Source organism: Rhincodon typus, chromosome 7 (assembly GCF_021869965.1).
Source record: "Rhincodon typus isolate 14 chromosome 7, sRhiTyp1.1, whole genome shotgun sequence".
Classification (NCBI taxonomy): Eukaryota; Metazoa; Chordata; class Chondrichthyes; order Orectolobiformes; family Rhincodontidae; genus Rhincodon; species Rhincodon typus.
In genome coordinates, this window is record NC_063338.1 from 56297300 (window position 1) to 56316542 (window position 19243).

General features: G+C 38.8%; 1 protein-coding gene across 6 annotated transcripts in view; it reads right to left on the reverse strand.

Moving 5' to 3' along the window:
* Positions 1 to 19243, reverse strand: part of LOC109936409 (prolyl endopeptidase FAP-like) — a 76802-nt gene that overhangs the window by 17996 nt on the left and 39563 nt on the right. For all 6 annotated transcript variants that reach the window (XM_048598801.1, XM_048598800.1, XM_048598799.1 and 3 more), the window contains 11 exons: positions 18900 to 19032; positions 18742 to 18786; positions 16679 to 16783; positions 16513 to 16583; positions 14367 to 14420; positions 10205 to 10329; positions 10081 to 10128; positions 8295 to 8393; positions 2409 to 2478; positions 883 to 1077; positions 654 to 708 (listed from right to left, as the gene is read on the reverse strand). In XM_048598801.1, the coding sequence (XP_048454758.1) occupies positions 654 to 708; positions 883 to 1077; positions 2409 to 2478; positions 8295 to 8393; positions 10081 to 10128; positions 10205 to 10329; positions 14367 to 14420; positions 16513 to 16583; positions 16679 to 16783; positions 18742 to 18786; positions 18900 to 19032 (1000 nt within the window). The remainder of the gene's footprint in view (positions 1 to 653; positions 709 to 882; positions 1078 to 2408; positions 2479 to 8294; positions 8394 to 10080; positions 10129 to 10204; positions 10330 to 14366; positions 14421 to 16512; positions 16584 to 16678; positions 16784 to 18741; positions 18787 to 18899; positions 19033 to 19243) is intronic.

Sequence of the window (19243 nt, forward strand, 5' to 3'; positions counted from 1 at the left end):
TGTCAATGTTTATCCTATATTAATGTGCTTCCATCCTAACAGGAACCAACAATGTAAAAAGAAATGCAAAGATAACATGTGTCCTACCGCAGTAAACTCCAAATTAATCTAACAGCTTTCTTTTGGCATGTAATAAAATTGAAAACATTATTTTGTTAAACTAGTGATAATGTTTCCACAAGTAGTTGCAATGTCCAAAATGCCTTGATGTTATGCTATTCAGGAAAGTTATAGGTTGCATCATCCCTAGTCGGTGCTACATTAACTGATTTTGCTGAGTGACAGTTGGTGCATTAAAATGGCAGGAGGCCTCCAGCAGAAAATAAATAGCCAGGATTCCCATTTTGATCATGATACAGTGACCCTCAAAATTATCTGTGCACATGGAGTGGCTAAATATATCTGAATACTTCTGCCTTACCTTTATCGTTGAATAGCCTGCTATTAGTCACTCTCAAGGCCCAGAAAATAAAAGGGAGAGTAAAAATTGCCTCACTTACTTGGTACACCCATCTTGACTAACTAAATGTCCTGAATTAAAATTGCTGCAGGAATTCATGTTGGCTTTATTGTTAACTTGATGCAAACTAGTCCTAATATACAAAATACCAATAAAGGATTTTTTTTAACCAAAAATAATTTTGATGACTTACCCAGCCCCAGATTGCTGTTCTTTTCTCATCAATGAATCCCATTTCAATGAATTTTCTGCAAAGAAGTAAAATAATGCTCAGTTTCATCAAGCAGATAAGCTAATATTACAACATTTTCTTCAACATCAAAATGATAAGTAGTTTAAATTTATAGAAAGCTTACAAGAAATTATGACACTTAAAGCAGAATCATAATGCATAATATTATTAACTTGAATTAATTGTTCACCTTGTTGCACTGATTTGATCATCCACTTCATAAGTTCCTAGCCTTCGATATATTGCATGCATTATTTTGTCACCTTGATAAGCGCTTCCCCTTCCATCAAAACTGGCAACAATAACTCTCTCTGTACTGGCAAGATAAGTCGCCCAGTCAATTGAGAAGCGGTCATCAACTTTTTGACTGCCTGGTCCTCCATACCTGAAAGAAATGTCACAACAACAGTATGAACAAAGTTTCTGAAAATGCCCTTAGGTATTCAATTGTTCAAAATACTTTGCCAACATTAAATTTATTTAAAGCAACAAATCTGAGTTAATAATTTAAATGATTTTCTTGGTTTGATTATTAGCTGAATGTGGATATTCAAGGGAATTTGTTTGCTATCTAAGGATTTTGAATTCTTTTCAAAATTTCCAAGTCTTTAAATTAACATGATATCAGTAAATTATCTATAAATGGAGTAAATTAATGCTTGTATCCAACAATGCTACAAGACAGACTAGAAGAAGTTAGAACTCCACCACATTTGAATACAATATAATTTGCAATTGTATTGTACTGATAACACTGAAATTGCACAAACAATTTTAGTGGCCATGTTTCATTAATGTCTCATTTGCTAAATTAACAAAGAAGTCAACAGGGAGGGAAAGGTACAAGGTTTTCATGTGGGATCTAAAAGGAGCATTCATGTCCTTCATGTTCAAGAACCAAAGGGCATAAATTTGAAGTGGTTTGCAAAAGGAGCAAATACGATATGAGAAACAGCCTTTCCATGCAGCATGTAATTGGGGTCAGAATGCGCTGTCTGGAAGAGTAGTAGAAGCAGAATCAACTAAGGCATTCAAGGAGTTATTGGATGATTATTTGGATACAAATAATGTGCAAAGGTATGGTAAAAAGCAGGAGATTGGTGGTGGTAGGTAATTATACTAATTCAGAGAGTTGGGGCAGATATGATGGGCCAAATGGCCGCCTTCTGCACTTTAAATTCTGTTGTACAAGAAAGAAAATAAAGTGTTAAAAACTTACCTTGATGGACTAATTTCTTGCTGTAGTTCCCATCAGGTTTAGCTTGGAGAGATAACCATTAGTCTACCCTTGTTCAGGCCTCAAGTTAAACTAGCAGTTTGGGCCCTGATGACATTACAGAAACTCAATCTGTTTCTTTAAAGGGGATCTTGACAAGTTGTCCATAGGTGTCCAGTCAGGTAACAAAACATTAGTCATGTTCACTGCTCCATTTGTACTCTCCCCCATCATCCTGACTGAGCAGTGGTGTTAAAATCAAGGGCATGGAGTCAGACCTTGTTTGTGTTGTGTAATTAAGTTAAACTAGACGTTTTATTATTAGAAAGAAACTCTTAGCTTATATATGGTACAAACCTAAGCTTACATTCAGGGGACAACACTATTTTGGTAGTTCAAATGAAACATTAGGAGAAATATGAAGAGAGGAATGCATTGTGCCAAATGTCATAGCTTTCATCAATTTTTTAGGGAGGAGTAGACTTTGGAATTACACTTACACATCGATAAGCAGAGGATACTTTTTTGATTCATCAAAATTTGGTGGGAGTATCATCTGATACCAATAATCTGGAAAAAAACAGTATACTTAACACAATTGCCATTAACAAAGAACACAATGTGTTTTGGAATATGATAGATAAAATATTGTCACTTTTTATTTCTTACTCATCTCACTTTAAGCAAATATTGATGATGGATCGACCACTTCCCTGTAGGTACACATGGGCCATTTATTTGTAATTCTTATCAGTGCTCTCAACCTATGTATTAAACATTAACCAATTTTCAAACAGAATATTTCAGAAGTGTGTGCTATAGTTTCCTATCAAGCTGTTGTTTTCAGTGAATCAAGAACAAATACCATTTTTGCCACTTTCATTGGTTGCTGCATTTTACCCTTGAATTAATTTACTTTTGAAAGTCTTCTGTAATCATAAGAGACAATTCAAATAATAGACTTCAAATGAATAAAGTAACAAGCATGTAGCATTTTACAGTGTTTAATATTTGCTTATTAAAGTGAATACTCTGTGCTGTACACTAATGTAATTGTTCATTTTAAAAGCTCAAGAAAACATGATGAGTGATGCATACGATTCATTATACAGGCAATGCAGTGGATTTTTCCCATATTTTGACTAAGTGATTTCAGGAAGCTTCATGGAGGATTCCTGGCTACAGCAAACTTTGCTCATGCAGTCCTCCACCACTCACCTTATTGATTAATTAAGGCACCCTTCTTTTTGTGAATCTACAACATCGGGCGTATATCCATTGTAAATAGTGCATTCCTGTAAGCTACTCTTGCCAGTTAAAGGTTAATAAAGATTTGCTTGCTGCCAGGATATTAAGAATCCTATTTAAAATCATTTTTGTACAGTATGCATGTTTAAATTGCCTGATTATCTCCCCTTAACTTTTTCTGCTCAATACCACAGGACTAACCATGGCCAACTCCCTGGACTGAGACTGGACAATGCCTTTGACTGAGGATGGCTGCACCCCCTGACTGATCCTAGTTTCTCCTTCACTCAACAAAGGTCTGCTTCCCTTTTAAACTTTCAGACATGACCAAACGGTTGACACATACTCAGTGTGCTTGCCGTGAGCTACTGGCAAATGCTGTAGCTTTGACATCGATGTAACACGTTGCCGCACAGAAACACTGCCTTATCTGTTCAATGGTGGTAATAATAACAAGCTGCCTGTCTTTCAGTCTGCATGAAGAAGCAAGGCAAGGCAGAGATCCTGTGAACGCTCAAGTAAGCTCAAAGTGATTGTGCTGAGAAAGCAAGCTGGGAGCCCTGAGATGCATTCTGTTCAGATGAACAAGATATGTGTGTGTCCCTGCCAAAACGGTGACCTGGCAGAAGTATTGCAATGTAAGGTGTTAGTGAACTCCAAAGTGCAGGAGCTAAGTCCTGAAGTGTCTCCTGAATTAATCCAAGACTGGTCACGATGATCTGGTTTCTGGCTTTTGCCAACTCTGTGGTCAGAGGTTGGAGGTGGTTGCTGCAAATGGACCATGCCAGGAGATATCGGTGAAGGAAGGTGAATGGAAAGGACTGGAAAAGCAACTGGCCAGCCTTACGTATCAGGCAAGATGGGAATTAATGCTGTCTAATTTCTCACCAGTAACTAAGAGAATCTGGAACTACACAGAAATGAGGCAAGATTAGCTAAAACAACATGCAAATGCATGAAAACAAGGCCCTTGCCATTTATTATAAGATAATCTTTTACCTAGCTGTTGAAACCTCAAGGAGAAATTCACATTCTTTTTGCGCGATGTTAGGACTCTCACTTTTACACTCTTGCTGTATTCTCCTAAATTTCTTGCCATTACTGATGCTGCTTAAAGGGCTGGGAAAATTCCATTGAAAGCCTTATTTTAAAGAGGAATTAGAAGGGGAGGGATCGTGAGATATCCATATGAGAAACTTGTTAGCAATCCACAACAAATTGTCCACTAATTTTCATTGCATGTGAAAATGTTCAGGAGTGTTTCACAGCAGTTATGATGAAGAAACATAAGGACAGATGAAAGGATCTGCTACCAGGACAGTGGCTGAATGTATTCACCAATTTTGCTGGTGAAGGTGGCAACAGGTTGTTTTTAGACATTTTTAAAAAGCTTTTTAAAGACTTGCATACAAAGAGAGGACTTCAGAGAGCAGGCGGCCTTAGCTTTGTAACAATGACCGACTTTCTATTTTGGGTGTTACCCTTTTGCCACATGATACTTGGGCTACAGTCCCAATTTGGGTCTGGAGTTACCTCTTTTCAACTCTAATTGGCTGCTTCCCACTGAATGGCCACTTAATTTCTGATCTTCATCCCATATTCCACTGAAAACCAAAATGCATTTCACAGATTTCCCTTAAAGCACTGCTCGTGCATCATGTCACCAAATCATTCCCAAACTGGATTACATTTGCCTACATTTACAGTCTAAATGGGCTCGGGGAAGGCACAGAAATCACAGGCTCCAAAAAGAGACCATTTAACTACTGATCCTTGACCTTTAATGGCATTATCATCACTGAATCACCTGCCATCAATATCCTAGGATTAACATTGACCAGAAACTGAACTGGACTAGCCATATAAATACAGTGGCTACAGAAGCAAGTCATGTTTTGCAGTTCCTTCACTGTCGCTGGGTCAAAATCCTGGAATTTCCTCTCTAAGGGCATTGCGGGTCTACCTACAGCACGTGGACTGCAATGGTCCAAGAAGATGGCTCTCCACCACCTTCTCAAAGGCAAATAGGGATGGGCAATGAATGCTGGCCCAGTCAGCAACGCCCACATCCCACAAGCAAATAAAGAAAAAAAATGCTGATCAGGGACATTGTGGAGGTTAGTGGCACAAGGCAACCTGGGAGACAGATTTACAACTGATTAAGATTAGCAATGCTGATTAATTAAGCCATAAAAAATGCTACAAAGTACAGCAAAAGAAAAACCTAATCTTTTATCACATCATAAAAACGCATGTGTCGATGGTGAATTTCCCTTTTACTTAAAAGCTTTTCAAGCTGCATAATGAAAGATGAATATGAATTGATATGTTAGATGTGCTAGTAAATGACTATGCTTCCATTGTAAGTGTATGCAACTTATTTCTTTTACTTTTTGCCCCTACTATGTAACATTCTGTTGCTATATGTTAACATGAAATAGCTGTAACTTCAAAATCTACCTACGTTCTCAGATTATAAATTTGAGAAAATGACTTGACTAACATAAAAAATTGTTGACAGGAAAACATTTTATAGTGCATTCAAACTGTTGCTAAACATGATCGCCATTACTTAATTAAGCTTTCAAATCCAGAATTTACACACAGGAAATGTTGATGCTTAGAATATTATTAAAGAAATTCCTACAATCATGAAAATTTGCAAGATTTACTCTGATGGCATGATCTCTGAGATATTTAAGATGTAAACGTAGAAGTGTACTGGATATTATGATTATACTTAAGACATATCAATACAATGCTCAGAGATAGTAAGAACTGCAGATGCTGGAGTCAGAGATAACACAGTGTGGAGCTGGAGGAACGCAGCAGGCCAGGCAGCATCAGAGGATCGGGAAAGTTGATGGTTCGGGTCGGGATCCTTCTTCAGGAATGGAGCAGGGGGAGGGCGAAGGTAGCTCTGAAATAAATAGAGAGAAGAGGTGGGGCTGGGGAAGGTAGATGGGATGCTGATCTGTTAGTGCGGATAGGCAGTGATGGGGATTGGTCAGTGAGGTGGGAGGAGTGGATAGGTGGGAGAGAAGATGGACAGGTTGTGTCAGGTTCTGTCAGGTCAAGAAGGTGGGGATGAGAGGGAGGGTTGGTCATGGGATGAAGCCAGAGGTGGGGAGATTTTGAAACTGGTAAAATCCACATTTAGGCCATTGGGCTGTAGGCTCGTTGTGACACTGGAGGAGGCCCAGGAAGGACATGTCACCCAGGAGGTGGGTGTGGGAGTGGGAGAGGGAGTTGAAATGATTCATGACTGGAAGGTGTTGTCGTTTGTCATGAACAGAGTGCATGTGCTCCACAGAGCGGTCTCCAAGCCTCTGCTTGGACTCACCGATGTACAGGAGGCCACATCAGGAGCAGCAGATGCAACAGACCACATTGACAAATGTGCAGGTGAAGGCAGATAGGGGTGGGGGATGGGGGGAATATATCTTTGGTTGTGGGGTCAGATTGCAGGTGGCGGAAAATGATATGTTGAATCTGGGGGTTATTGGGTTGATACGTGAAGACAAGGAAGATTCTGTCTTTGTTTGTGTTGCGGGGAGGAGATGTGAGGGCAGAGGTGCGGGAAACGCAAGAGATGCAGTCAAGAGCATTTTCGACCACCAAAGGGGGGAAGTTGCAGTCCTTGAAATAGGAGGACATCTGGGATGTTCGGGAGTGGAACGCCTCATCCTGGGAGCAGATGCAGCGGAGGCGGACGAATTGGAAGTATGGGATTGCATTCTTGCAGGAGGGTGGGTGAGAAGAGGTGTAGTCGAGGTAGCTGTGGGAGTCGGTGGGCTTGAAATAGACTTCAGTTTTGAAGCGGTCACCAGAGATGGAGACGGAGAGGTCCAGGAAGGAAAGAGTGGTATCAGAGATGGTCCAGGTGAAATTGAGGTTGGGGTGAAAGGTGTTAGTAAAGTTGATGAACTGTTCAAGCTCCTCATGGGAGCACGAGGCAGGCCAATACAGTCATCGATGCAGCAGAGGAAGAGGTGGGGGATAGTGCCAGTGTAGCAAAGGAAGAGGGACTGTTCCATGTATCCTACGAAGAGGCAAGCATAATTTGGGCCCATGCTGGTCCCCATGGCCACCTTCTTAGCCTGTAGGAAGTGGGAGGAGTTAAAGGAGAAGTTGTTAAGGGTAAGGACGAGTTTGGTTAAGCGGATGAGGGTCTCAGTAGGGGGACTGGTTGGACCTGTGGGAGAGGAAGAAGGGGAAGGCTGTTAGGCCATCCACGTGGGGAATACAAGTGTATAGGGATTGGATGTCCATAGTGAAGATGAGGTGTTTGGGGGCCAGGGAATTGGAGGAGGAGGAGGGTGTGGGTGGTGTCCAGGATGCAGGTGGGGAGTTCCTGGACTGTGGGGAGAAAACAGAGTCAAGGTAAGTGGAGGGATAGTAGGAACTGCAGATGCTGGAGAATCTGAGATATGAAGAGCTGGATGAACACAGCAGGCCAAGCAGCATCAGAGGAGCAGGAAAGCTGACGTTTCGGGCCTAGACCGAAACATCAGCCTTCCTGCTCCTCTAATGCTGCTTGGCCTGCTGTGTTCATCCAGCTCTTGTTATCTAAGGTAAGTGGAGATAAGTTCAGTGGGGCAGGAGCAGGCAGAGACAATGGGTCGGCCAGGACAGGCAAAGACTAAAAGTTGACTGATATTGCAGGTGATTGTATATCCCTTCATACTCCAAATTAACAAAAAAACTCTAGTAGTTTCAATTGTCCTAACCTCAGTTGCCTTCTGGAGACCAAATTTCACACTTCCTCTACGCTTTTCGTTAAAACAATTTTGCAAATGACACTAAGATGTCCTCGCACCAATTTTAAGATTATGTACTTTTCCCAATTCTTCAAAAAAAGGATAGTGTTTCTTTTACCATCTAATTTTCAATCTAGAATGATAAAATGCTGAAACACCACAGAAACCCATGTAGCTCAAGCTGCCCATGCTGAATCTTTGTTCAAACTGTTCAATATTCACACACAAATTTAGCAGGAACATTGCTTAGCTGCAAATGCTTCATACATTGGAAGTGAAAATCATTGCCAGCACACAACTGGATCTTAGTGAAAAATTATATTGGTAACACTGAAGAGTTTTAAAACAAAACATTTTCTGCACAATAATTAAACTTACTTGTGCCATCTAGTTCTAAAACTTCGAGAATCTTTCTTGGCATTTGTATATTCTGAAGATCCTTTTCCAATTCTTTGTTGTCTTCAAGAGTTTTTATCACTTGAAATAAAAAGAGAACCCTTTAGTTCCCCAGACAATATTCACCCTAACAGTCATCAATCAAGGTTTAGTTAACAGCCAAAAGAAACTAGATGTACAGCTCAGAAATTAATTACAATAACAAATAATCTAGTTTATCAAAACATAATGCAGATTCCATAATAAAGCATGTTTTTACATCACATGGCAGACAGTAGAAGCAAAATTAGATGTAATACAGACTGCCTTCTTTCTAAGTATTAATGCAACTGTTCTGTGATGCCATAGTGTGCGCATTGTAATGTGAAATTTTCCACTGGTCAGTATGTTAAATTTTTGAATGTGACTTTTCCCTGACTAACAGAAATCTAACTTTGCTGTAAACACTGTAATGAAGTACAGTGAGGCCACTCAAAAATGGACAGCAATGGGACACTGATGGTAAATTTAAATGCAAAAGTCAATATTTAAAAAATAAGGAAATTTGATCAGTAATAGTCTCATGTTCGTAAGAAAAAATTTAGGTCAGTAATCTTTCAGAGTATGGATATTAATCTGTGATGCTGACACAATTAAAGCTAAAAAGATACATTTGTTCACTTGAAATCTACACTTTTTATTTATTTCTTGTTGTGAAAGTCAACATTTTAAAAAATTATCTTTGACATCTCCAATCAGATATCTCCAAATAGTAGCCACGACCCTGAAAGTGGGGTTGGAATATTATTTGTGCAGTGGAACCCACGGGAATCCTGGGTTGCTTCAGAGGCAATGCTATTTCACAGTAATCCAACACCTACCTGCACAGTTAGAAAGACTGTCACTATCAAGGCCCCAGTACGGCGGCAATCCTCCCAATGAGAGCTTGCCAGCCAATAAGTGGCCGATAGATCTCCAGGGGTTCCGACGAAGCAATTACCTGCCAGGGTAACTGCGATGAGAGGTGATGATGGTTTTGTGCATGACCCATCCCTTCCTCATATCAATTCCCTCTAACAAGCAGAATGTATGGGAAGGAGGATGTAACCCCATTACCCACCCGCCTCACAAGGCTGCAACAAAAACTGACAAGTTGCTGAACAGTTAACCTGGATGAGAGTTCTTGGCTTGCTAATGCATGAATACCAGCAGCCTTGATGTGGAGGTGCCGGTGTTGCACTGGGATGGACACAGTCAGAAGTCACATCACACCAGGTTATAGTTCAACAGCTTTATTTGAAATCACAAGCTTACGAAGCACTGCTCCTTTGTAAGGTAATCCGGACTACAAACAGGTGTTGTGTGACTTCTGACTTTAAATACTAACAGGTAGAGAATGAAGTGTATGAGTGCAACCTTTAAATAGCTCTTTAGAGGCCTCCCCATGGGTAGACTGCTTTCCAATTCATTCACCTTGAGCTTGGTTGTGGTGAAGAACCTCAACCTTCCACTCAATCAAATGCCCACCCTGATCCAACCTCTGAAATCACCTTGGGATGGAGACCATTAAATTCTGCTCAACGTTTCTGTGGCTTTCATGTTCGAGACAAAGCCATTATGGCTTCAAATTAGATGATCACTTTTGCTCAACTCATTAAATCAGCTCTCTGTATAAACAATGAAATTAGACATTTTCATTAAATGAAGAGTAGGGGCTCTGTCAGATAGTTAACATACACGTTTTAAAATATGATCAATTCATGTTAAGAGCTAGTAAAATAGTGATTACCTTCATCATTGGTAGCATTAACAAGTGTAAAGATAGGTAATCCAGGACCTGTGTAGAATAAAGAGAAGACATGAAAGCCATCCTCTACTTTATTTTCAAAAGTTAGTTTCTGTAGTTCACTTACCATAACAGGATAGCATGTAATATTTTCCATTTCTGCTGAAGTATGCAGAATAATACTGACAGCGTTCCGCCATAAGTTCACAGGTAATGCATTGAGGCTTCTGAGAACTTGTTCCAATTTTAATCCTATATAAAAAAAAAGTTGAAGGAAGTTTAGGAACCAGAAAAAAAAGGAATTTAAGTTTATTTGAAGAATAGCTATGAATTCACTAATGACCTTTCAAAAATTTTCAGAAGTGTCAGGAATATCAGAGAATTCATAATAGTCAATATTGTTTCTATCTTTAAAAAGATGAGCAATATTAAACAGATAACTAAAAATCAATGGAACTAATATCTACTAAATCTAAGTATTGGATTAGATTACATTTATTGTCACATTTTTTTTCTATTCATTTGTGGGATGTGGGCGTCACTGGCTGGCCAGCATTTCTTGCCCATCCCTAGTTGCCCTTGAGAAGGTGGTGGTGAGCTGCCTTCCTGAGCCGCTGCAGTCCTCCTGCTGTGGGTTGACCCACAATGCCATTAGGGAGGGAATTCCAGGATTTTGACCCAGCGACAGTGAAGGAACGGCGATATATTTCCAAGTCAGCATGGTGAGTGACTTGGAGGGGAACTTGGAGGTGGTGGTGTTCCCGAATATCAACATGTACCAGAATACAGTGAAAAGTTCTCTCCAGCTGATGACGACCATCTAAGGGCTCAGCTCCTGATCTCCCTGGTATATCTCTCCCGACACTGGAAAATCGGCTGGGCCATGGAACCTCGACCTGCTGTGGCCTTGACCCACACGTCCACTGTGTTGGCTGTGTCTGAGTCCTGGGTTGGGCTTGGTGGGGTCTTGGATCGGGGCACGTCATCCACCTCCAATGCTGCCTGCCTCCACTGCCACTGCTGTCAAGACCAAGCCCATCAAAAGTAACAGTAATGACAAAAAGATTGAAAAAGGGAGTGGATGTGGCTGACTCCTTTGCACTGTGCCGGCTCCATGGTGCCCGGAAGCAGACAATCCCCAGGTTCAGGAGCTGAATGCTGTCTACCCCGCCACTGCCATCTCACTTACCACATGATATTAAAGATATTAAAAGATATCCTAAAGGAAGTTGAATAACAAGAGGATTAAGATCATAAATAGGAGCAGGAGTAGGCTATTCAGCCCATCAGATCTGCCTCGCCATTCAACAAGATCATGACTAATCTACCCCAGGCCTAAACCCCTCTTTGATTGCCATCAATTCTCTGAAATTTCAAAACTTTATTTACTTCCTCTTTAAATACCTTTAGTGATCTAGCCACCACAACTCTCTGTGGTAGAAAATTCCAGATGCTCACTAACCTCTGGAAGAAGAAATTCCTTCAGTTCAACTCCATGGCAGTTTTAAATAAGGGTCACGTTATTCTGTAGCAATGACCCCTAGTTTGAGGTAACCCCATTAGTAGAGACAGCTTCGACATCTACTGTGTCAACAGCCCTCAGAATCTTGTATGTTTCAATAAGATCGCCCCTCATTCTTTTAAGTTCGAATAAGTGAAAACTAAAACTGTTAAAACAGTTTTTGATAAGACAATCCCTTCATTCCAGGTTTCATCCTGGTGAACCACTTTTGAACAGATTCCAATGCAACATATCCTTTTTAAATAAGGGGATCAAAACTGTTCACAATACTCCAGGTGCAGACTTACCAACAGCCTATACAGTTGTAGCAAGACATCCCTGTTTTAAAAAGTTCTATTTGCCTTCTTAATTACTTACTGCACCCTGCATATTAACATTTTGTGTTTCATGCATATGGGTCAGACCAAATCCCCTCAAAATACATTAAGAAGATAGTCTAGACCCTAAGTTTTTCTCATTTTAAAAGTAAGTGTAAAGCATTGTGTTCTGGATGCAATTCAATTGGTCAAACAACCAGGCTTGAAACAAAATACACTTTATTTGTACACTATAATTAAAATATAGACAAAATAAAAATAAAAGTATTAGCTTAATGGTGACTCTATTGAAACACTTACAAACTATACATATAAACTACTACTAATTCACTGTTCCAATTTATTAACATCCCATAAACAAACCCTTGTCAAAGACAAATCAGTAAAATAGATTGTCTCACATGGAATTCTAGCAGCAGGAAGAGAACCCCACCTTTTAGCTATAACAGAGACAGGAATAAGAATTTCCACATCCAATTTCAAAATCCCAGGAACTGCTACTGAAGTCTAAACCTAACAAAAAAAACTGGTTCTGTAGGAGCTTGACTGCACCCATTCAGGCTGCTTCTATTGTTCCAACTTAAAAAAAAACCGAAGGCCTCACAAGCTTTACTTGATTGGCTTTGGAGCAGACTGCTCAGTGCCTCTGTGTCAACCATTCTTCATAAAAAGAGCCAGGACAAATTACAACTCTTAAAGCCACAGTATTGTCATACACAAGGACACCTAGATTCCTCTGCACTGCATGTTGTTGAGTCTCGCTCCATTTTTATAAATGTCTGCCTATTGATTCTTCCAACCAAACTGCATGATCACACAATTTCCTATATTAACCTCCATTTGCCAGTTTTTTGCACATTTCTTCAACCTATCTAAAACCCCTGGCAGGTTCCTTCTATCCTCATTATAACATGCCACTCCATCTATCTTTGTATCATCAGCAAATTTGGATACATTTCACTTTGCCCCTTCCTCCACGTAATTAACATAGATAGTAAATAATTGAGCCCAAAGAACTTATCTTTTTGGCATTCCACAAGTTATGTCTTTCTAAACTGAAAAAAGCTAATTAATCCTGACTGTCTTCTGTATGCTAACCAATCCTCAGTACATGATAATTCAATACCATACCTCCCCCAAGCACATTGCGCGAGATCCTATCGTGTGCAATAACCTTTTGTGCGGCACCTTATTGAAGGACATCAGAAAATCCAAATACAGTACAATCCTGATCTCCTTCATCAGCCCTGTTTGTTATAGCCTCAAACAGCCCTCTAAGACTCAAACAGAACTGCTCCAGAGTTGAAAAAAAACATAGAATCATAGAATCCCTAGTGTGGAAAGATGCCATTTGGCCCAACTAGTCCACATTGACCTTCTGACCAGCATCCACCCAGCTCAAGCCTCCATAGCCTATCCTCATAAGCTCACATTTTACCTGGGCTAATCCATCTAACCGGCATATTCCTGGGCACTTTGGGCAATTTAGCATGGGCAATCCACCTAATCTGCACATTTTTGGACTGTGGGAGGAAACCGGAGCACCTGGCGGAAACCCATGTGGACACGGGAAGAACATGCAAACTCCACACTGATAATCACTAAGGCTGGAATTGAACCTGGGTCCCTGGCATTGTGAGGCAGCAGTGTTAATTGTTGTGACAGCCAAACGAGCAGGTGATGCTCATTCGACTCTTCTAACAGCAGAGATCTTGGGCCTCTTGTGAGGCAGCAGTAGTGTCCCTACTCCTGAACTGGGATACCTGGGTTCAAGTCCACCTGCTCCAGAGGTGTGTAATAACATCTCTGAGCAGGTCGATTAGAAAGACAGGTTAACAGCAGAGTTCTTGGGGTTCATGTGGTATGGTGGAAGTGTCCTGACCTTTGAGTCAGGACTCTGAGGTTCAAGGTGTGATATAACATTTCTGAACAGACTGAGTAGATTTTTTTTTCAGGAAAAAGCTGAGTTCTGAGGTTTTTGTGGTGCAGTCATAGAGTCTCTACCTCTGAGCTAGGAAACTTTGTGATAACATCTCTGAACAGGTTGGTTAGAAACATCTAAGAGCCAAATTCTTCCCTGTTGGCGTGTTGGTTGCTAGATGGATAAAGGGTCCAGAAAAGAAATACGGAAATTTAAGATTATGCTGGACTATAGATCTACAATAAATCTTTATAATTCTCAGAAAGTCATTTGCTGCCTAATTTGCCACTTGGATATTGGTGTACATTATGTAGTGTTAAAACATTTTAAGGTTGGTTTAAAAATTGTTTTAATTATCTAAGTAATGTATCTTCCATGTTTCTGCTCACAAAGTACTGTACAGAAATGTTTGGTTCTATTTACAAAGCTTCCAGAAAACTGAAGTTTCTAAATGAAAGATTTCTAGACTAAAGAGGTTACAGTATATAACTGTTTCAAAAATAATGCATATATTATATCTACAACTTACTTATATAAGTTTCTTCGCCCTGGATACTGTTGATATTCATTGCTAATATAGTAACTGTAATGCAAACAAAATGTTTAATATTCTTAGGATGTAAAATAAATAATCAAAAATAGGAGTATTAATAATCATTTGTTATTATAGAATTTGAGTATTAGTGAAATAAGAGAGACATTTGTCAAGTAAAACATTATATATTCTTCAGTGCCTACAGGATAAATTGTCACATTTAAATGTTGGCAATTTCCAAATAAGCAAAAAGTTTGACAAATCCTTTGAAAATAATATTATTGAATTGACTATGAAAGGTAAGGTAGACATATACTCTTTTGAAAACTCAATATAAAGATAAATTTTAATAAAAATTATACTAAAATAAAAATTATTTAAGAAAAAGCTAGATACTGAAGATAGAAGATAGAATATACAATGCTGCACAGGACATTTAAGGTAAACTGGATTGAAAATCTTTGTATTTTAGTTAAGGATTGTAAAAAGGCCTACAAATAAAATGGAATTGTTAACAGGGGCAGAGCATTGGAAGAGAACTTTAGTGATTACGTTTTCACTGAAATTTTGTGCCATGCTCAGGCACATACAAAGGTATCTGCAAATGCACTGGATCAACATGCTTCTCAATTATTCCTCTCATCATTTGGGAGTTGAGGTGGCAAGTCAAATGATTTCTTCTGCCAAAACACCAGGATAATTCTATGAAAGTTAATCTTTCCACATTAAGAGACAGTCATGACTCCTGCTTAATATCTGTGCCATATAGATCACAAGTGAAATTTAACAGAATATGAAATATTCTGTGTTGAGAGGATGCTGTCAGATGAGTCTATTGGGTGAAATTATTTCTGCTATTGGCAAATCTGGGATTAGGACATAATATGGTCAAATAGGGTCATAACATGGTCATAATAGGTCAAGAAAAAAATAGAGCCGGAGGATAAAATCATGAAGCAGCTCTTCGTAGACACTGAGGGTGGAACTTTGACCCACAAAAGACAACTGCTGCTGGATCAATTGTTGATGTTAAAGCTGAAATGGATATATTTTTTATTTTAAAAAATGAAATGGGGCAAAGGAACACTCACACTCCTGATGGAATTGGGAGTTTTAGAGGGAAACATGCAACAGACCACCTTGGTAACCTAGATTTAATAGGTCAATCATAGGTCAAAAAATCTGGACAGGAACATGTGACATAACTAGGTTTGACTGGAAAACATCACAAGCAATAACGTTAGACCTTACAAGAACTTTGTGCTAGATAAAACACTTTTCATGTTAGTTACATCCAAAACACAGACAGCTAGCAATGCCTAGACTACATGACAATGCAAAGTATGTCGGGATTATTACTGACCAGTGCTCAACACAGGTCAACCTGGTAAATGTGCACTTATACAAGATTACATTTTGAATGATGGGGTCAGTGACCATATGAAAAGTTTACAGTTGATTTGGTGTTAACTGTTCAGATGAAACAGAAATTAAGAAAAGTACTTTAAATTGCTACATGCTGAATTTAAAAAACAATATCAGGCAATGTTTTTAAGAGCTTAAAATATATTTTTGGGAAAGTAATCTAAAGTTGATAATAATATTGTCAAGGTCAACACTATGGTGTCGCCTAATCTAATGGCGATAATATCAACACCTTCTGGGAGTTGTTACTGATAAACATAAAAACAAAATAACATTGCTGACTTGTACAGTTCCTAGTACAGTATTGTACTAGCATCTGACCTAACTGAGAGAAAGAATAATAAATCCAGTCCATCTTATTTTTACACTTTGTTGTGTTATTGGCACAAATGAACTAAACTCTATGACATTGATTGGCAGATTATGGGTTTTTTTCATTTGAAGAATAGTAGGATTCCAGGAGAGCTCATCGTACATTTAAATGCTGACAAACATTTCTCCAACTACTACACCATATATTGATTTGCATCAGTTCCTGTGGTGATCAATGATTTACATTCAGCAGTGTGGTAATCAATAGGTTGAACTACATACGGGAAAAAATATTACAACAGACTCTATCAAATATGTTTACTTATTAAAAGATCATGGGGTAAAACCTAATATGTTCCACATTCTAGCAATAGTATTTTAAATGTATTCTCTATATACTTACAGGGTATCCTCTGTTAGAGTTACAATGTTTATGACTTCCCAGTTTCCACTTGTAATTTGTTTTGCTTCAGGCTTCAGACAAAAATGGAGGGATGTTAAACTGAAAGAGTATGGAAAAGCTTTAAAATCCCTTTAAATATTTCATCAAAAGACTGTTGCATACTTACCGAATTTCCAGCAACTCTGTGGATATGCTTATATCCTTTCGCGTCACTAAATACCTTGTAGAAACTAATGTTGTTTGCTTCAAAGAATGGGTCTGATGTGTGAAACTGCAATTTTCAAATAATCAGCATCAGAATACTAGAAATCCAACATGTTAGTTTTTTTCTAAATTATTTTTATGAATTGAATAATTAAAAATACATTGACAGCTGGTAAGTATATTTCAAAGTTTCTTTCACTTTATTTATTATTTTTATTTCAAAGTTTGCAACTCAGCATATATTCATTTTCCTCCTTTATTACCACTGAAAAATATTATTTTTCTGTAACAGCATTGTCAGTTTTGTTACCTGTTAGATTATAGCATCATAGAGTTGGACAGCACGGGAACTGATCCTTCGGTCTAACTAATACATGCTGACCAGATATCCTAAATTACTCTAATCCCTTTGCCAGCATTTGGTCCGTATGCCTCCAAACCATTCCTATTCATGTGCCCATCTAGATGCCTTTTAAATATTGTAAATGTACCAGCCTCCACCACTTCCTCTGGCAACTCATTCCATACATGCACCACTTTCTCCATGAAAACGTTGCCCCTTAGGTCCCTTTTAAGTCTTTCACTTCTCACCTTAATCTAATGCTCTCTAGTTTTGGTCTCCCCTTCCCTGGGAAAAATACTTTGGCAATTCGCCCTATCTATGCCCCTCCTGATTTCCATAACTTCTATAAGGTCAGCCCTCAACCTCTGATGCTCCAGCGAAAATAGACACAGTCTATTCAGCCTCTCCCTATAGCTCAAACCCTCCAACACCAGCAACATCTTTTTAAATCTTTTCTGCACTCTTTTAAGTTTAATAACATCTTTCCTATTGCAGCGAAGCGAGAATTAAATGCAGTATTCCAAAAGTGGCCTAACCAATGTCCTGGACAGCCACAACATGACCTCCCAATTCCTATAGTGGACAATAAAGGCAAGTGTACCAAACACCTTCTTCACTACCCTGTCTGCCTGTGACTTCACTTTCAAGGAACTAAGAATGTGCACCCCAATGTCTCTTTGTTCAGCAACACTCCCCAGGACCCTACCATTGACTGTATAAGTCCTGCCCTGGTTTGCCTTAACAAAATACAAAGCTCACATTTATCTAAATCAAACTCCATCTGCCACTGCTTGGCCCATCGGCCCACCCATGTTCCTTAAATGGCAGTCAGGAAGCCTAGCAGCTTCAGATGCATGCACTGGCGCTGTGCAAGGATAGCAGAGAGGAGCATCTATTGTAGGCCTGTGTCCATCAGAAGCACCCATCTTACCAGATCATCCACTTCCTATAACCCTCTCACCTTAGCCTTTTGAACCTGCCTCCACCACCAGTCAAAGTTGCCCTGCCTAGTTTAAAACTTAAACAGAGCTTGTCAATTAACTGTCAATAAGTATTAATGGGCGCGTTCTCCATACCAACACTTCTACCAGTCAGAAACCAATTGCTAGCCAATCAGTCTTATCAAATACTGCATGAGAGAAGTGTTGATTTTCCGCTTTAATTAATATTCTTGTGAAATGTCCTGACGAGTACAAAATGAAAAGCTTTGGCAAAATTAGTCTTTTCTAAGCAACATTCAAGTTTGTACTACTAAACAACTACCTAATATATTTGGTCTATTATAAATTATATATTATATATTTTTACTATTATAAATTACTAACCCATATTTAAGAATTATTGGCAGCGCTTCATTATACCCACTGATCGAAGAATACAATTACATTCTGATCCATTTCCATTATAAGAATAAGAATTTACAAGACAAAGTGAAATAGTAGAGAAAGCATACATAAGTGAAGGAGAATCGAAGTTTGAGGTTGACGAAAAAGGCAAGTATCAGGTCAGCCACTCATTCTACATCGTGTCTAAAATCAGGTTCAATTATAGTTAATGGCATTAAATAGGAAGTGCCTTATCCAATATCCCCTTTTTAGTACCACCACACAAGAAGAATTTCTATCCAAGGATTCTAATATTTAAACTTTCAGAGAAACAGTAATTTAAACAGCACTACATACAACACCAATCCATCCCGTTGTACTCTTTTCAGCAAACTGAAGATCCTGGTATAAGAGAACAAATATTCAGAATTAACAATGTTTTAAAATGACTATGCATTGAAATACAAATTATCGCAAATGAGAATATTTTAAACATGGTACTTGATACTAGTTACCTTTTTACAACTCCAAATGTTGGATGTCTCAAAATCACATATTGTTAAAATGGCATGATTTTGTCTTCGTTCAATCCATTGCACAGAGATTCGGTGATCTGTTACCCACTTTACTGCACTTAGATAATACTCACTGAAAGTGTTAAAAAAAATACTGAAAATATTCTGACATATACAATATGAACATCAGCTGGCCAGAATGGAAACTACATTTGACACTAATGTCACCAAACTCAATATTGAAACACTATATATCATGCATTAAGTTACTTTTGATAAATAATCAACTCTGATATTTTATCTGTGAAATTACTTGCGTGATCCATTGAGCCAAATGCAGTCAT